This window comes from Lepisma saccharinum, chromosome 23 (assembly GCF_977018435.1).
Source record: "Lepisma saccharinum chromosome 23, izLepSacc3.1, whole genome shotgun sequence".
NCBI classification, from domain to species: Eukaryota; Metazoa; Arthropoda; class Insecta; order Zygentoma; family Lepismatidae; genus Lepisma; species Lepisma saccharinum.
The window spans coordinates 35527454-35545783 of record NC_139251.1 but is presented as its reverse complement, the minus strand read 5'-3'; the positions used below and the strand labels follow the sequence as shown (position 1 = coordinate 35545783).

The 18330-nt window shown below is 39.3% G+C and overlaps 1 protein-coding gene across 2 annotated transcripts in view; it reads right to left on the bottom strand.

Moving 5' to 3' along the window:
• Nucleotides 1-18330, bottom strand: part of LOC146005389 (carboxypeptidase B-like) — a 39251-nt gene that overhangs the window by 4066 nt on the left and 16855 nt on the right. Inside the window, exons 1-8 of one of the 2 annotated variants that reach the window (XM_083144620.1) lie at nt 17045-17176; nt 15977-16067; nt 14021-14168; nt 10652-10809; nt 9081-9171; nt 6544-6689; nt 1514-1570; nt 210-294 (exon numbers count right to left, since the gene is read on the bottom strand). In XM_083144620.1, the coding sequence (XP_083000746.1) occupies nt 210-294; nt 1514-1570; nt 6544-6689; nt 9081-9171; nt 10652-10809; nt 14021-14168; nt 15977-16067; nt 17045-17106 (838 nt within the window). In that variant the 5' untranslated portion in view covers nt 17107-17176. Of the gene's footprint in view, nt 1-209; nt 295-1513; nt 1571-6543; nt 6690-9080; nt 9172-10651; nt 10810-14020; nt 14169-15976; nt 16068-17044; nt 17177-18330 lie in introns of those variants that run through there. The other variant, XM_083144619.1, reaches the window with a different exon arrangement.

The following is an 18330-nucleotide window of genomic DNA, read 5'->3' as shown; positions in this document are numbered from 1 at the left end:
GTAATTTTCTTTCCGAAAGATGCAGTGGAAAATCATATCTAGCCCTGTTTAAGAACTTTTCTTATAAGAATCAACTTACATTATAAGAAGTATATGAAATGCTTACAACTACAGAAACATGAGAAAGACTAACTACCACAACATAACCACATTGGTTTACATGTGTGTACAGTTAACTTTGGCAATAATGTTAAAAAAAAAAAGATTACCTAATATTACAGCTGAAGAACCAACTCGGTATTTTGTTCCTCTTACAGATTCAATCTGATTGGCAACTCTGTGAGCCAGACGATCCTTAAAGAAAAGCAAGAACATATATTATTAATCATATTTTCTGCAGTAACAGAGAAAAATACCAAATTACTATCAGATTTAGTAGAAAAAGTCATATATTTATACTCTGTCCGGGTTATCTCTGGATTAAGGCTGCGCATAGCGGCAGAGAAGGGGGGGATCGAGTGGGCAGAGCGAAGCAGTACACGCTGCTGCGAAGGCTGGTAATCCTTCCCTCCTCCATGCAATCCCGTTTCCTCTCGCGTGGTGGAATCGTTTCGCGTCACTACTTGCGCAGAGACTTGTTATCGTTCGCTTCCTCCAGAGATACCCGGGACAGAGTATAGAGCAAATATTGCCAGGAAAATGACAACAAAATGTTTAGTATGTAGCAACATTGGATGATTGGCAAGTTAAGAAAGTTTCACGGCAATATGTTTATCATTCATTATTCCTATGCCTTGTCACTGGCGTACGCAATGGGCGGGGGGGAGCTGGTGGCTCTAGAACCCCTAACGAAAATATTAAAAAGTCAAAATATCCAAATGAAAGCAGGGATAACCAAACCCGTAAATGCAAACTACCCTTAAAACGACCCCCGATTACTATGTACTTCTTTCTACAGCCGGCAGCATATAAAACTAGGACACCTAGATCCTGAAATTCTCGCTTCCCTGCAAGGCGTTATGTGTGTTGCCTAACTCTTATCTACTCTTAAGTGGATTTTAATAGCAAATTTTCAATGGCTACTTCTACAACCGCCGCAGAATTAGGCAACACACATAACGCCTTGCAGGGAAGCGAGAATTTCAGGATCTATTTTTATTTCTATCTATCCTATTTTTTTGCCTGTGACTAGAACTTTCAAGACTAAGGTTAAAAATGATAATCACGGAAAAAATTATTGTGTATTCGGCTCCCCCTCCGAAAACAAAATTCCCACTTTCGCTGGTGTCACTTCACCTAGTGGTTGGAAGTAACGAGTTACAAGTAACCGTCAGGAACAGAAGCTGTAACACTGTTACTTTTTTTTAAGCGATTGATTTTTATGTATGCTGGTACAGAAGTTGTCAACAGCTTGTTTTGAGTTTCTTTCAATTCTTGAAGCTCTTAATTGGGTCAAATAAAGTGCACGAACATGGTGATGGATAATTTGTACGTTAATACTAATGGATCCCACCGTACAATAGACACGAAATACAAATGTGCAAACTGTTTATACCAACTCCTCTCCACTTACCAGTTTGGTCCAATCGGTTGGCATGCTTTTTGTAAATCCCCATGGATACAAGATCATCTGAAATAATACGAAACTTCAATAAGTTTTGAAAATAGTTGTTTCTGCGTGTTGTTAAGTCTCCCTTGTTTTAAATACATATCAACATGGGCGCCCGCAAGGATGGGCCAGAGGAGGAATTTGGTCCCCTCCGTGAGGTATCTAGGAAATGTTCGTGTAATTCGAATGGTGAAGTTCTAGTGATAAACACAGTCAAAAAAGTTTTGCATCAGGATGGAAAATGACAAAATATATATGAAGCACAAAGTTTATTGACAGTGACAGTGGGAATACAAAAGAAAAGATGTAGAACAAGACATGTTGAATGAAAAGGGAACAAGAAACGTACAAGTTTCTCAGAAATGTTTTTAAAACTAACATGGCACAAATCATGATGGAGGCGAAAAAAACAAAGAACTGTCACAAGAAGACAGCGGGTCCATCAGAAACATTGCCTACCACCTGGTGTGTCCTCCCCTGGCTGCAAGAAGGTCTTGAACACGCTGTGGCATACTGAGGATTAGACGATCAAGGTGATCTTGCGGTAAGCGATCCCATTCGTCCTGTGCCGCAAGAAGAACTTCACGAAAATTGGTGGGAGCCACAGGACGGTTTGCAATGGCATTTTTTAGCATTGCCCATGCATATTAGATGCAATTCATGTCGGGACTTTGCGCTGGCCAGAGCATGCGACGGATATTCGCCGCCTGCAGGTAATCGTGCACCATCTGTGCGCGGTGTGAATGGGCATTGTCATCCACCAAGACAAATTCGTCACCAATTTCCTGATGAAATGGTTCCACAGTCGTCTGGAGAATGTCCCTGACATAACAAACAGCTGTTTGTGTCCCTCTAATTGGAATTAGGGGCGTTCGACGTCCGAGCATGATCGCTGCTCACATCATGATTCCTCCTCCTTGGTATTGATGGACCCCCTGGACACCACGAAGCCCTTCTTGCAGTCCAGGGCCTCGCCACACCCGTCCTCTTCGTGAATCTGGCCTTAGACAGAGCCTACATTCATCGGTGAAGAGCACATGAGCCCAATGATAGGGTACCCAATTTCAATGTGCACGGGCCCAATGCACACGTTCGCGCCGATGTCGTGGCAGTAGGTACTGGTGCCGGAGAGGTCTTCTGGAACGTAAACCACTTCCTCGGAGTCTGGTACAGACAGTTTGGTTTCACACACGCACAGCAGAGGCTGCCTGGAGGGCATGAGTGATGTTCCTTGCCGTCATGGTATTCTGTCACCGAGCTGAGAGTCGAACATAGCGGTCTTGTGCTGGTGGTGTGACCCGTGGACAACCTGTCCGTTGACGATCTGCTACTGTTTCTGTGTCTGTATACCGCCTCCAGGTCCTACAGACATCGCTTTGCGCCACTCCAACAGCCCTAGATACAGCCCGTTGTGACATGCCAGTCTGCAGTAGGGATGGACAGATCCGGATCCTAGCGGATCCGAAATCCGGTTCCGGTTGGTTCTGGATCCAAAAATTTTTCGGATCCGGTTCCGCGGATCCGGTACTTTTGGATCCGGATCCAGAATTTTCGGATCCGGATCCGTTTTGCCATCCCACATGCGCTTCTTTGGAAAGTAAGAATGTGCTTATACCATATACCTGCCAATACACACACACACACACACACACACATATATATATATATATATATATATATATATATATATATATATATATAATATACATACACACATATATATAGTGTGTGTGTGCGCGTGCGCGATTTGTAATTAATTAATACACTCACAAGGGAGGTCTAAGTCTCCACTTCCGATTTCCATGAAACTTGCCAGGTGTATAGAGCCCCCCCCCCCCTCCTCAAATGTCAAGATGAGAAGAAATTGAAGTGGGGATTTGACCCCGAAACCACGTAAATATGGCATAGGAAGAAACAGAGATCATAGGGCCTCTCTATACACCTGTCAAAATTCATGGGAATCGGAGGGGGACACAGGGTTCAGATGATCCCCACGTCAATTTGTCCTCATCTTGACATTTGAGGCGGGTTTTGCCCCCTAAAACAGTTTTTTAGCCGAAACAAAAAAACACATATTTCTTCCTTTGGGCCCCTCTATACACCTGCGAAGTTTCATGAAAATCGGAGGGGGACATAGGGGTCAGATCCTTACTTCAATTTGTCCTCATCTTGACATTTGAGGGGATTTTACCCCCTAAAACAGTTTTTATCTGAAACAAAAAAACACGTATTTCTTCCTTTGGGCCTCTCTATACACCTGCCACGTTTCATGGAAATCGGAGGGGAACACAGGGGTCAGATCCCCGCTTCAATTTGTCCTCATCTTGACATTTGAGGGGAGGTTGCCCCCTAGAACAGATTTTTAGCCGAAACAAAAAAAACACGTATTTCTTCACTTGGGCCCGTTTATACACACACTTGCCAAGTTTCATGGAAATCGGAGGGGGACACAGGGGTCTGATCCCCACTTCAATTTGTCCTCATCTTGACAATTGAGTGGGTTTTGCCCTGTAAAACCGTTTTTTAGCTGAAACCAAAAAAAACACTTATTTCTTCCTTTGGTCCCCACTATACACCTGCCAAGTTTCATGGAAATCGGAGGAAAACACATAGGTCAAATGCCCACTTAAATTTGTCCTCATATTGACATTTGAGGGGGGGAGGGTTGCCCCCTAAAACATTTTTTTAACCGAAACAAAAAAAAACACGTATTTCTTCATTTGGGCCCGTTTATACACACACCTGCCAAGTATCATGGAAATCGGAGGGGGACACAGGGGTCAGATCCTCACTTCAATTTGTCCTCATCTTGACATTTGAGGGGGTTTTGCCCCCTAAAACCGTTTTTTAGCCGAAACAAAAAAAACACGTATTTCTTTCATTGGGCCCCACTATACACCTGCCAAGTTTCATGGAAATCGGAGGGACACAGAGGTCAGATCCTCACTTCAATTTGTCCTCATCTTGACATTTGAGGGGGTTTTGCCCCCTAAAACCGTTTTTTAGCCGAAACAAAAAAAAACACGTATTTCTTCTTTTGGGCCCGACTATACGCCTGCCAAGTTTCGTGGAAATCGGAGGGGGACACTTAGATAACCTCCCTTCTTATTCTTACACTTTGTAATTATATAACACTGCATAGCTATATTATAATGTTTTATTTTAATTTGTAAAACTGTAACTGTAGAACAATTGCATAATTTTTGTATAACATTTCTATCTTCTTATGTGTGTTAAAGGTTTCATCCTGGAATGGAATGTCTCACATTTATGTGTGTTTTCATTTCCAATACATTCGAATGAATACATATTCGTTTCAATGGCATTTACAAAATCACCTCTGACATTTTATGTTAAACAAGTAAGATTATTTTTGTGCACGAGTGTGTTTAGCCGATGCGTAGCAAAGTATTTTAGGAACAACACTTGAAAAAAAATCTTGTAGGACTTACTAATGAAAAATTTCTTTGTAATCGAAGATCATAATACCTTTTAAGGTGTGGTAATATTATGATGGTATTGAGATAGTTCCGGATCCGGATCCGGATTTTCGGTTCCGGATCCAGATCCGAAACTTTTGGATCCGGATCCGGATCAGTTTGGCCATCCCTAGTCTACAGTAGCGTGATGATCCTGGCCGAATCAAACTGCACTATTGTACGCCTAGGCATGCCTTGCACACGGCTGCACTCGCTCACCTTCGCTAACTGGACGCAAGGAACACCTACCTAACCTTCGCCGACTACCGTGGTACAGCGCCTTAACCGTGGTGCTACGCTCGAACACACGCATGCACTTGCCGACTCCGGTAGTCGTCTGTGGTGATCGGTATTGCAAGTCGACTGCGTTACTTCGCACAATGAGCTCTGCTTCATCGGTTCTTGTCCGCTTCGGCATGTTGCGGACGCTATTTTCATCACTTCTCGGATGATGCAAAACTTTTTTGACTGTGTTTATTTTATTATAAATAGTATTGTTATCTGTGATTTACAGACTGTAAGTTACAGCAATTAGCTACCATGTCCAACAAGAAATCGAGAGAACGTTTTCACCACAGACAATAGAATCATTCACTGCCTGAATAGGGGTGTGAGGGACAGAACATTTTTGGTCGAGACTGGATTGCGAAGGGAAATTGTCGGAACTGAAAAAAATTGCCATTCCGGACGGAAAAAAATTTATGCGTCAGGAAATTTTCTATCAAGAAATTGGTCCCTGTTCAATATCTGTGCATCATGAAAAACTTCAAAGAGACAAAGAATTATTCATCAGAATGTGAAGCACGGAATACATTAATTTGCACTGATAATATTGCATCCAAAATATACTCTAATATACTTCAATATTCATATCCATATACCATAGTGAATATATTACATGTAACAATCATTAATTGAAATCTCCTGTCAGAAAAATAATGATCATTTATTATTATATTTGTGTGGTGAATTTCTATTTCTTTCTTTTTCTTTGTACATACCAATAATTCTTTGCTTTACTTTTATAATGTGATTTTTTCGACTGAGCATATTCTAGATTAGCATGTCAAATTCTGATAATGTAATCAACCACAAATTTACTTGTATGTGTGTGACATGTATATTTGTAGCTGTAACTTTTAAATGTAATTAGCGGAGACCTATAATTGGGCAGCTAAATGCCTGTTGGTCCCCCAAACTTAAATAAATAAATCAGCAAAGTGATAGATGTTTAAAGAAAGAAGGAAAACTAATTCTATTTCTATTAAATAGTGGACTAAAGTTTGAACTTGTCAACAACGCCAAAGTATTTTGCATTCATTTTCAGTTCTTTGATTTGTTAAATAATAATAATAAAAATAATAAAAGTTAAAATATAAATTTTCATAACTGTAAAGCCTCACTCTGCCCCTTGTATAAGAAGTAATGCCAAACAATTACCTCAATTTTTTTCCACAAACGTTCTTGCATTTAGGGCCATTAAGTTTTTATAGTCATACATTCGAGTATACCTACCTGAGCTGCGCTATGGAAAGTGATATAAAGTATCACCTTGCCCCTAAGAGCAAGAATAGTATCTCGAAGAATCCGAGACTCGGGCTCAGAAAATGCTCTTGGTCCACGGTATGTTTGAGTGCAAGGATCGTTTGAAGAACCGGTGCCTATAAAGAACAAGGAAAGTGTTATTACACGACAAAATCACTTTAAAAGTACTACAGGCTGAGTCAAAAGTCCTTTAACAACCCCTATAAAATGTAAAGGTGGTGTTAAGGGACTTTTGACTCACCCTGTATATTGCATGAGACCTTACTGCACAATACTCGAGCCCAAAGACAGTAGACATGACTATGACATAGGCCCGCTTTAGATGACAGCATTTCCTTTAACATTTTTGCTAGCCTAAATGCTATGTAAATGCTTCCAAAAATCTTATACAAGATAGTACAATACAAGAAAGCATTTCATGGAACATTTCGGTTAGCTTTCGCGAATACAATGTATAATACATACAGCACGAAAGGCACGTCGGGTTACACCATCTATGGAGAGTGCACGGTGTTTACAATTGAAAAAACTAAAATATTCTATCATGCGTCTACAGTAAACAGTATGTATTTAACCAGCGCCATTCTTTTGTACCTAAAACCATTTAATACGAAACGTTATTCCTCTCGGTTGAATAGTTATCGTCTTTTAAAAATGTGAAGTGATAAATATCTCACGCGGCCGCCATCACAACTGCGCTCGTGACCTAGAGGTCACTTCTGATTGGTTATGCTACGAAAAATGCTACGGAAATAGGATTCCGATCCTATCCTTGAGAAATGCCATGAAATATGCCATGGCATAAATGTTACGAAAAATGCTAAGGTAAAAATGCTTTCGTCTAAAGCGGGCCTTAGGATCAGTGTTGCTGGTCTATTGTTTTTGTACCAACTCCTCGATATTTATGTAACAAAGACAGTTGATTGGGTGAGAATTGTAAAGTTCTCAGAAGCAAAACGAAACAAAAAAGGATCCAAAAGTTCATAACCAACTGTACGTTCTTTTCATGTGAGGGGAGGATAATGATATATATGAACTCCAGCGACTGATTAAACAATAAACATTCGTCAGTGTGGTTGTCAAGAAAAGCTATAGAGCGACAAAATCAGAATAAAATATTGTATATTAGTTTAATATAAAATCCGTAAAATGAATATAAATAGTATGTATTTAAGCTACTGGCAACACTGAAGCCAGGCCACTGTGTTCGGAGAAGAAGCAGAGAGAAGGGAGAAACTTGACCAGAGTGATGGGAGAAAAGTGGCACATAATGATAGAGAAGGGGAGAAAGCGAGTAGGCGGAGCAAAGCAGTCACTACTTGCGCAGACGACTCGTTTTCGTTCGCTTGCTCCACAGGCTCCTGGTACAGAGTATAAGCCACTTACTCGCGTAACACGGTAAAAACAGAAATGAAGGAGGAAAGTCCCCCCCCCTTATCTCTCTCCTCCTGGAATGTGATTTGTTTTCATCCTTCGAAATCTCTTCAATAGTATCTATTGCTTCATATTATCACAAGTTGCACCGAGGTGTAACATTTTCTGTTTACCGATGCAAAACATTGAATTACTATGTTTTGCATGATAGTAAGAAATGTAACGTAAACAATTGACACATTTGTCAAATTCATGTAAGTTAGATATATACTTTTAAGAAGTATTTATTTTTTAATTATAATCATTTTTCTATCAATTAATGAAAAGCTGTGTATTTAGTAAATTTGAGAGTTGCTGGGAGATGACTGAAGTGATCAAATAACAAGTTAATAATATTATTTTGTGGGAATGACACCTATTTACAAACAGCCAGCCAGACACGATTAGCTTAATTTTTCTAACTTGAGACCTTTGAAAAGTTGTAGGGTTTTAAGCAAAATCCATACAACCTATCCAGCTTATACTCCTTACTCTAACAACCTTTCCGTGGCTTATCACTTGTTCATATTTATGTGAGTTTTAGGGAGATTTCACACCGAAGCGACACGCACACGTGAGTATTTCACCAATCAAACGCAGGCTTGTGTGGCTTATGCCGGTACGGCGTGAAACATCCTCTTGATTGGCTCGTTACCAAGCGACATGTGTCGCGTGTCGCTTCGGTCTGAAATCTCCCTCAAGTATTGAAAGCCTAAAATACTTCTACTTTGTCTATGGATGGAACATTGCTGTAACTGAAGGTTGGTTTGACTAGAGTGCGCGTCAAATCTCCTGCATATGGCCTTGAACGGCTGAACAGCACCAGCGAATCACAGACGTGCGGCGTTGCCGTGCTCTCCTTAACAAGGCGTTTCGCTCAACCACGCTGTACCTTTTCCGTGTGAGATTTCGACATGGCACCGTTGCAGTGCGCTGCCATTGGCAGTCGCCATATGCAGGAGATTTGACGCGCACTCTAGTAGCAGAGCGTATGTTGTCGCCATCTGGCGGTTGAGATTCAAACCATTGCCTCTTTCGGACGTTGTTAAATAAGAATTCGGTAGAACAAAATTGAGGGATTAATATGAACTTACCTCCCCAGTGATAATCGAAGTTCCTGTTGAGATCTACACCAACACAATCCGAATCCCTGTTGAATGCTCTGTTTTTCCTCCAAAACCTGTCCTGAAGAACAATAACACTGCTAACTAGAGATGATTTATTAAATATGGCTGACATTTTACATTATGAAACTCAACAAAAGTTCGCTGAAAATAAACTATAAAACAATGAGGATAAAGTTAAATCAATTTTTCAGATTAATCTATGTATTATAAACTAAAGTAAGTATATTTGAACATCGGCGTAACTTGGGGCCTATTGGAGGAGGCAGGACGTAAACCTCAGGTGCTAGGATATAAAAGTACACAAAAATTGTAAACTTTTAATAAGCTTGAAAACTTTGGGGGTTGAGTTGCTCACCCAAGTCAAATCTGTGTATTTGAAGACACGCATTAAAGACACATATCCCCTCATTTGGTTTGGTTCGATTGGTTTACTTCGCTTTTCTGCCACTTTTGGCTAATTGCGAAGATGAGTATGAGTTAAAACACTGAAAAATGTTAATTGCTGAAAAAGTGTTTATGTGCAGTGACATCTGAAGAAAGTTTCCATTCGTTCGAAATCGCGAAGTTGTTTTAATTTTTTTCATCCATGTCTTTGAATTTTTGGGCTAGGAGGCAAAAAGAACTTGAAGAGGTAGCAAGAAGAGCTGTATTACACTTCAGTGTAAATAAAACAAAGGAGATGAGGCTAAATAACAAAAATAATGAAGGGCTAAAACTCTGCAATATTGAGATAGAACAGGTCGACTCGTTTGTATACCTGGGAAGTGTAGTCACCAAAAATGGTGAAGTAGATCATAATGTCCAAAGTCGAATTAAAAAAGCAAATGAAGCCTTCTTACAACTATACCCAATAGGAAAAATAAGAATATCTCCAGAAATACAAAAATCCGCATTTTCAATAAGACAGTTAAGTCGGTTTTGCTCTATTCTTGCGAGACATGGAAAGTGATCCAGAGATTATGCATAGGCTGCAAACTTTTGTTAATAGATGCCTACGGGGGATATTAAATATAAAATGGCCTGATATAATAACGTATGAAGACCTATGGGAAGTCACCAACCAACAAACAACTGATATCCATATATAAAAAGGAAGTGGAAATGGATTGGACATACTCTTCGGAAACTTGCTGGATCCATAGAGAAATCTGCATTAGACTGGAATCCTCAGGGAAACCGAAGACGTGGCCGACAGACGTGGAAAAAAAATCAATAGAAGCAGGAGCCTTGGAAATGGGAAAATCATGGAATGAAATTAAGAAGATGGCTGTCCAAAGGACCAGATGGAGAAGTTTCACAGATGCCCTATGCCCCAAATTTAGCAACAGGGATTAAGTCAGTAAGTCGAAATGGCCAAGTAGAGCGAATTTGGCATAAAATGTGAGGGAATTTGAACTCATTTTGTGCTCAAAAAACGAAGTTGACGCGAAAATCAATTACAATAAAAAAAATCCACCAATTTTGGAAAAAAATAACACCGAAAAATCTAGGTCCCTAATTATTGCCGCTTTTGGCTTAAAATGTTCAGTAATGTTTACCTGAGTAAATGTGTAATTGTAGCCGTCGGGGTTCAGGACAGGGATGAAATACCAATCGAGGTTCTCCACCAAGTCTCTGTTCTCCTCATAACGCTCCACCAATTGGTGGATGATGTACAAGGTGGTGGACGCCGATATCCACTCTCTGGCATGAATGGCTGAAAACAAGTGAAGTGATGTGTCATTTTTCTGGAAATGTAGAGTGGGGATGAATTAATATCAAATCTTAGAAAGTTACTTTTTACAAGTAATGCTAAAATGTAACTTCGTTACAGTTACTCATTTTCAAAAGTATATACCTAACTCACTACGCAAATACGAGTTGTTACTTAGTTTGAAGTTACTTTTGATTTGATTTTGATTTGATTTAGTTTATTTTACTTCGCGTTTTGAGCCTCTTGGCTAATTTGCGAAGATGCGGATGAGTGATGAAATGATGAAATTGATGAATGGACATTCACAAACAACCAAGCCCAACCGGGATTCGAACCCGGGACCCTTGGCGTCGCAGCGCGATGTGCTAACCACTCGGCCACAGGGTCGGGCAAGTTACTTTTGTCGTCACTTTATTCTAGATAGGCTAAAACTTCTAGAACATGTTGCTTATATGAACTGTTAGTGTGCTGTTACTTTGTATTCGTGTTTTCCATTAAATTAATAATTATTTTCATTAAATTATAATAAACACCATGCGTTTACATATGTGAGTAATAGTGACTCGCCTGCTTTAATTAAATTTAATAAACGTAGCCCCATCTGTTAAGGATTTTTTATAAGTATTTTCATGCTTCTAGGTTCAGGGGTATCTGCTGTAAACGTATTAGAGGCTGAAACTTTATGCTCTGGTACAGCTCCCGTCAAGAAAATATCTGTCGTCTGCGGACATCGTGCAAACATGACAGTATCGTTGCACGAGTAGACTTCAAATGAGAAAGCAAATGATAACAATAAGCTATTAAAGCCCTAAAAGGGCGAACTATTATCCTCTCGCCATCTGAAATACAATACATCCGTATGTGCCGGTTGCCTTCCCCTTCCCTCCGGTGTGTATGTAGCAAACAAGTGTTCAAATTTCCCTCGCAAAGGGAACGGCAAGCTCTGGTTGGCAGAGTACGAAGCACGTGCTGTGTCCAGCGCTCCTCTTATTGGGTGGAAGCACCGACGTGATGGCTGACAACGTCTTCCAGCGGACGAGAGAACGCAGAGTGGCGGTAGCGGTTCCAGGATAAGACTTCTGAGGTTAAAGTGTGTGCTTACGTTATACGAGAAAGCAGTGCGGCAATTGAGAGCTTCACTTACATTAATGTCACTACTATTCTTCTCACATTGCCGTTTTTAATGTATCTTGTTCAGTTCAATGCAGTTCCTGCATATATTGCTGCATTTTCTTTCACAATACTAATATTTTATCGTGTTCTGATCATGACTTTTTCCCACCCTGTACTGTTCATTAGGACAGATAAACAGGCATACCCATGGCTTACCCAGGATTTGAAACCAAGACCCACGATTAGCCAATCGGGCATCAAGATTACTTACTACAGATATTTTATATGTGCACAAATATAATATGCTACTGAACTGGAAACCTAATCCTACATTTTTCTGTCAAGAGACAATTGCTATTAGTGGCGTGCCCAAGAAGGGGTTGGTGGGGTCATCCCCCCATATGGTCCAGTATTCCTAAAAAAGAATGTCAAAGTCAACAAAAGATGGCAAAATGAGGACTGGCTACCAAGATAAGTATACGTAATCCGCACCCTTTCAAAAATTCTGGACACACTACTGATTGCAACACAACTATACTCTATCCCAAGAATTTGTGGAGCAAGGCCGCGTATAGCGGCAAAGAATGGGAGAAAGCTAGTAGGCGGAGCGGAGCAGTACACATCGTGCTGCAAAGGCTGGTAGCTGCAGTCGCTTTTTCCCCTCCACGCAATCCCGTTCCCACGGACGTGTTCATTGGTCAAGCCCTCTCGCGTCACTACTTGCGCAAAGACTTGCTTTCGTTCGCTCGCTCCAAAGATTCCCAGGACAGAGTACACCGGCACAAGTGCGGATAAAATAACGTATGTAGTAGAGCAAGAACTGTTTTCGAGAATGTTTCTAAAATTGCGATTCTCGGCTGTTCTGATTGGTCTCTCGTCTTAGGAAAATGCTCAGTGTTTATTGACTTATAGATAGGGACATTGAATTTTCGCGATGCGCGAAATCGCGAAATGTGAGAAACAGATGCAATTTTGAACATTCTGCACGTAACTACACCCCAATGATGAAATATGCATGAGTTTTATTCTCGAAGTAATGCGAAATATGTGCTTTTCCACGAAATGAACTTTTTTTCGCGAAATAACCGTGAAATATCATCAATTAAGTAGAAAACACACAAAAACCGGCAAGTGAGGTTGTGCGCGCAAACTGTCGATTTGTAACGAAACGTTTGCCTAAAGTTTCCTACCACTTGCACCTGAAGAATGTTTTATCTTCGATCACATCAGGAAGACGATGCAAATTGGGATTTCCCATGCACATAATCTCAGTTCGAAAACTTCGCTCCCTGTCGAGCTGCATTCCTTTCTTCCCCCGAATGTCTACTCAACTTCCAGTTTCATTGAACTTGCTAGCTGTAGCATCGATAAGATTAGTCTGTTCCCGCACATCAAAGGAAACAATGGTGTCATTTGTGTTCAGTCATGAATGAATTTTGTTTATCATCATGTGATTTTCAAAATGTGTTTGTGTATGTGCAGTAGTGATTATTTTATTTGTTGGACAGCTAGGATATCCTTTAAATACATACAATAAATAAATCACTTGAGATATGCAATTTAGAAATGAAGTGATTTTGTGTTGGTGTTTTCTTTTTGGGACAGCTAAGTACTTGTGTATGTGTACAGTATATAAAAATGAAGTAGTTTATCAATTTATGGCTCTTTTGTATGTTGTTTCCTCTCATAATGAAAAAGTGTGTGCTATTTTTTTTTCCACCGCTGGTATATACCGCTGATCTAACCTTTTATTTACCGCTACCCTCAGTTTTTATTTACCATAAATTTGTCTCCCTGCTTATAGAAAACATGGTACTGTATTTTTATTCTAATTTAGAACTATCTGTTGTATATACAGCACGTTCGAAAAGTAACTATACACCTGTCATGCGACGAACACACAAAGAACCAGACACACCTTCTCGTCTGAAAGCACCAGCCTGATTGGCTCGCGGAAGCAAACTGCACGCAACGCAGGATTACCAACCTTTGCAGAAAACTCGCAGCGCACGGAGTGCAATCCCTCAACATATAATCGTGTTTATTATAGGTGCGTAGTTACTTTTCGAACGGACTGTACTACATTACTACTTCTACTTACTTCCATCCATAAAGATGGCCGGCTTATTTGGTCCAGATTTCGATACTTTCACGAGATATATGCTGCGTCCTTCCACGCTCTTTCCCAGGTCCCAGGCTGTTACGAGATGAGGAAAATTCATCGCTAAGTACTTCAGGTAAGATGCGATCTGTGGTCATGCAGAGACAAAGAATATAATGCAATCAAAATGTTTCTGCAGAGCTTTAGGCCCCACCCCTTATGAAAGTCGTTAAGTACTTATTGGTTAAAAAAAAACAATGTCATAGGCGTGACCGCAGACCCTCTGATAAAAGTACAGTCGGAGGTCATTTTCCTTCTCTGTGGTTCAAACAAATTTACACATAAACATGATTTCGTACAGCAGATTCAAAACAACTACACATAATTTATTAATTTCCAATGTGTGATCAATTTATTCTGCGACCACATAGGTGTAACAGAACTAGGCTAACAAAAAAATACGCGAGTTTTAATAAAAAAGTAATTTGCTGGAGAACGAAGTGAGATAGTTCAATTACATAGGAAATAAACCCGCTGTAGTTGCTTGGAACTTTCGTAGGTTTGAAAATACTTCATTTTTAAAGAGAATAATATTGTTTAATAACGGTAATAAGATATATCTACACTAGATTTCTAAGTGAGACTATTAGAATGGGTAACCAACCCCATTGCTTCCCCCCCTCACGAACGCCTATGGACAATGTCAATTTTAACCTGTTTGTATCTAAAATGCTTACATGTAATCTGATTTTTTTTCGGTCTGGAACTTCTAAACTTCAATTAACACACGTGCATTACTAATTTTAGAAATTATTGGTGTATAATGTTTCTACTTCATGCAAGGGTTTAAATTAGAGTGCTGCATCGATCCTTTTTTCTCGATCGTCTAATAGTTCGCACGGATGACGCTAGATGGCTTACGGAATGGACGGTTTCCTCGCTCGAGCGAATAACGCTCGAACACTCAAACGACCGGTATACGCTCGAAGCCCAGTAGTTCACGTATCACCGCAGTTTGTAGTAGTGTGCCCTCAAGTATGTATTGTGAAGTTATAGACCAAGTGAAATTCAAACTAAAGTGAACATCTCCATGTCAAAATGTAATTTAGCCTATCTTACTAATACATAGCAATATATGAAAATGAATAGATGATTATGGGCTGAAAGTACCAGGACGGATTTTTACACGTATATTTGTACAATTATTGTCCCACTGAAATGATATCTGATATTCTATATATAGTCGAGCGAATCACGCTCGAGCGTGGGAGATTTGATCGAGTATTGAAGACTAAAATTGGTAAACGCTGTAAGTGCCACAATAATTCAAACACCGTTTTCCACGTTAAACTGTGAAATGTGCCATGCTTTATAATGTGGTAAACGTGAAATGTGGCTGGTAGCCTTCTAAGTAGTTCGAAGGACGTGTAAAGAGGTCACTAGTGTGCACGTTCTTGCGGGCTGATGTGCGGAAGGATGCGATTTATCAACACTTTCGCTTTTGGCACTTACAACGTTTACCACTTTTAGTCCTCTATTTTCGAGCGAAAGAGGTCCAATGGAGTACTCTAGTTTAAATGTTAAATGTCAGGTTTTGTTACAATACAGTTTATCAGTTTGTGAATACAGAATTTTGATGATATTACTTCCTTCGCCATAAGTATTCCGAAATCACCTTTGCTCGCTCGCCAGTGTTCACTGTTCACGACCAATGAATACGCGCTGTTCATCTGAGTCCATGTTTGTGGCACACGTAATCACTCAACACAGAGTCGCGTCTCAAGGTCACGCCATAGTCTATTTCGTCGAAGGCTCTCCCATGCATCTACTTCAATAATTCGTCCTTGTCATCACGATTAATCTAGAGAGGTATAGAAAAGCGATGTCGAACACACGAATGTTTGAACTAAATTAATAAATGTGGCCTGATACAAAAATATAATATTACATACTAACCTCATCGAAGCTGTAAAATCTATCAAAGGTGATTCCAGATGCTTGACGAGTTCTTGTACGCGTGTGGTGTGTCATTTCTGCATCCACTGCTCTGCAAAGATACCATTTAGTAGAAATAATGTTCATAATAGCTTTGGGGTTTCTATCATTTACCTGGATAGTATTTCTTTTTTTTGATTGATTAGCGTGCGTGAGACCTTTAGTGTTCACAGAGCTGTTTGAGGATTTATTTAAATAGCATACTTCATTTAGTTCTCTTTGTATTCGTCATTTGTAATTGAAGTTTGTTTTTAAAACCGTAGTTTAATTTTTGAAAAGTTCACATAATCTTTTGAAAAGTATTTTATGGGAGATATTATATCGAGTTAAAGTGTTGGCATGTTTAAAACAAAATTATATAAATTCTTAAAACACGGATTATTTTTCTTCAAGTGTTTAAAGCATTTCTACAATTGAATAGTATATTAATGAAACAGTTTTGTTCCACACTTAATGTACATTGTTGTTAATGTCCAATTTATTTTGTTACATTCACAACAAAATGTGTTCCGACTTCCGTGGCGGGGTCGTTAGCACAATGCGCTACGACGCCAGTGGTCACGGGTTCGAATTCCGCCCGGCATGAGTTTTCTTTGTGAGTGTTTCTTCATCACTTGCATCATACCATCACTCAACCTCATCTTCCCGATTAGCCAAATGTGACAGAAATGGGACGTAAAAAATAAACCAAATCCATTATTTCAAGAAATATTCAAGATTTTTAAGTACTTGTTATTGTTGGCTAAAATACCAATATGTTAGTAAATTACTGCACAATACTTTTATAAAACGAGAAAATCTACACTGTTAGAAGCTGTGCTAACCACTGGGGTCGCCCCTTGATAATAACCATCGTACATTTTACATTAGAACAATATATTTGTCACTGATATTACTTCCTATAAAAAGTAGTTATGTTTGTAACAAATATTTTCATTAGGCTACGTTTTAAAACTTAGGCTTCGTAAGTTGTTTAAACTAATGAAACAACAAATTAAAATGCATCAGCAACAATGCATCATCATTTACCTTAATAGCATGTTGTTGGTTACCCTCGACAGCCCACGCAACATGAGGTCTGTAAATTGCATTTAATGCAAACATTCAATGACGTAATCAATGACTGCGAGTTGTGTAACTCCTCTTCGTGATGCATTGTCCTGTTTCTACGACAATGAATACTTTGAATGTTGAAGTACAATAGAGCATTGTTAAGGAAGTCACGGCTTAAAGTACTCTTTTGTAGACGAGCACTTGACAAATCTGTAATTATCTTAGCCAGTGATGTACTGTACGTGCAATTTCATTTTGGGGATTTTTATTTATTCATGCACATTTGTATTTCTCTTCAATCTTCACATTCAACGTTTACATTGCAGTTAGGACATCAATAATATGCGGGAGTGCTTTACAAAATAAGATTTTGCATCAGTGGCGTCTCCTGACCGTGAACTTAAGGCGTTGTCAAAGAAGGAATGTTAACCCCTCCCCCTCTCATTTCTGACCTAATATTACTCATTTTCTACGAACATATTTGGTGCAAATTTAGAAATATTTAGAAAAACATTAAATTACATAAATTATTTAAAATGAAGTAAATACTTCATTTTAAATATTAATATTTTTGAAGGGTAAGGACAAGCAAGGACTGTTTAAACGAGAAAATTAATGTTCAATACTTCGCCATACAATTAATTTTTAAAGCAGCAGTTTGCAACCAGAGGGGTTCGTGGAACTCCCATCACCCCTACAAAAAACACCCTGGACATAAGAATGACCCGTTCATTGAAAAATCGCTAAAATGCACAATCCCGGTTTTTCCCCTTACCCTTCATTTATCCTTCCAAAAAGTAAATTTTGAAAAATTAACTGCTCATTACTTACAGTTACTTGAATTCCAGCTCTATTATTCTTTCTTTAAAGAGAAATGCGCTGATCACCGCTTCATAAAATTTGGATTTATCCCCTTCTCTCAGCTTATAAAGTAATTCTTTCTCGATGGAGATAATTCAACTGACCACTCATTACAGAAGATCCATTGTATGTCTGAGCAATTAATTTATCCCCACACTTATATTTATCCATTATTTCAGTCACGTGACTAAAAAGAGCTCCTGCAGTTTTATCGGCGCTCATGTCATGAAACCCAATAAATCTTTCAATTACTTTTTTCTGTGAGTCCGAAAAAAAACGTAACATCGTTGACACCTGAGATTTATTGCTAAAGTCTGATGTTTCATCGACAATGATAGCCACAGAGTCTGTGTTTGAATTTCATTGTAGATTTCATCTCTCAGAACATCGAAACTGAATTT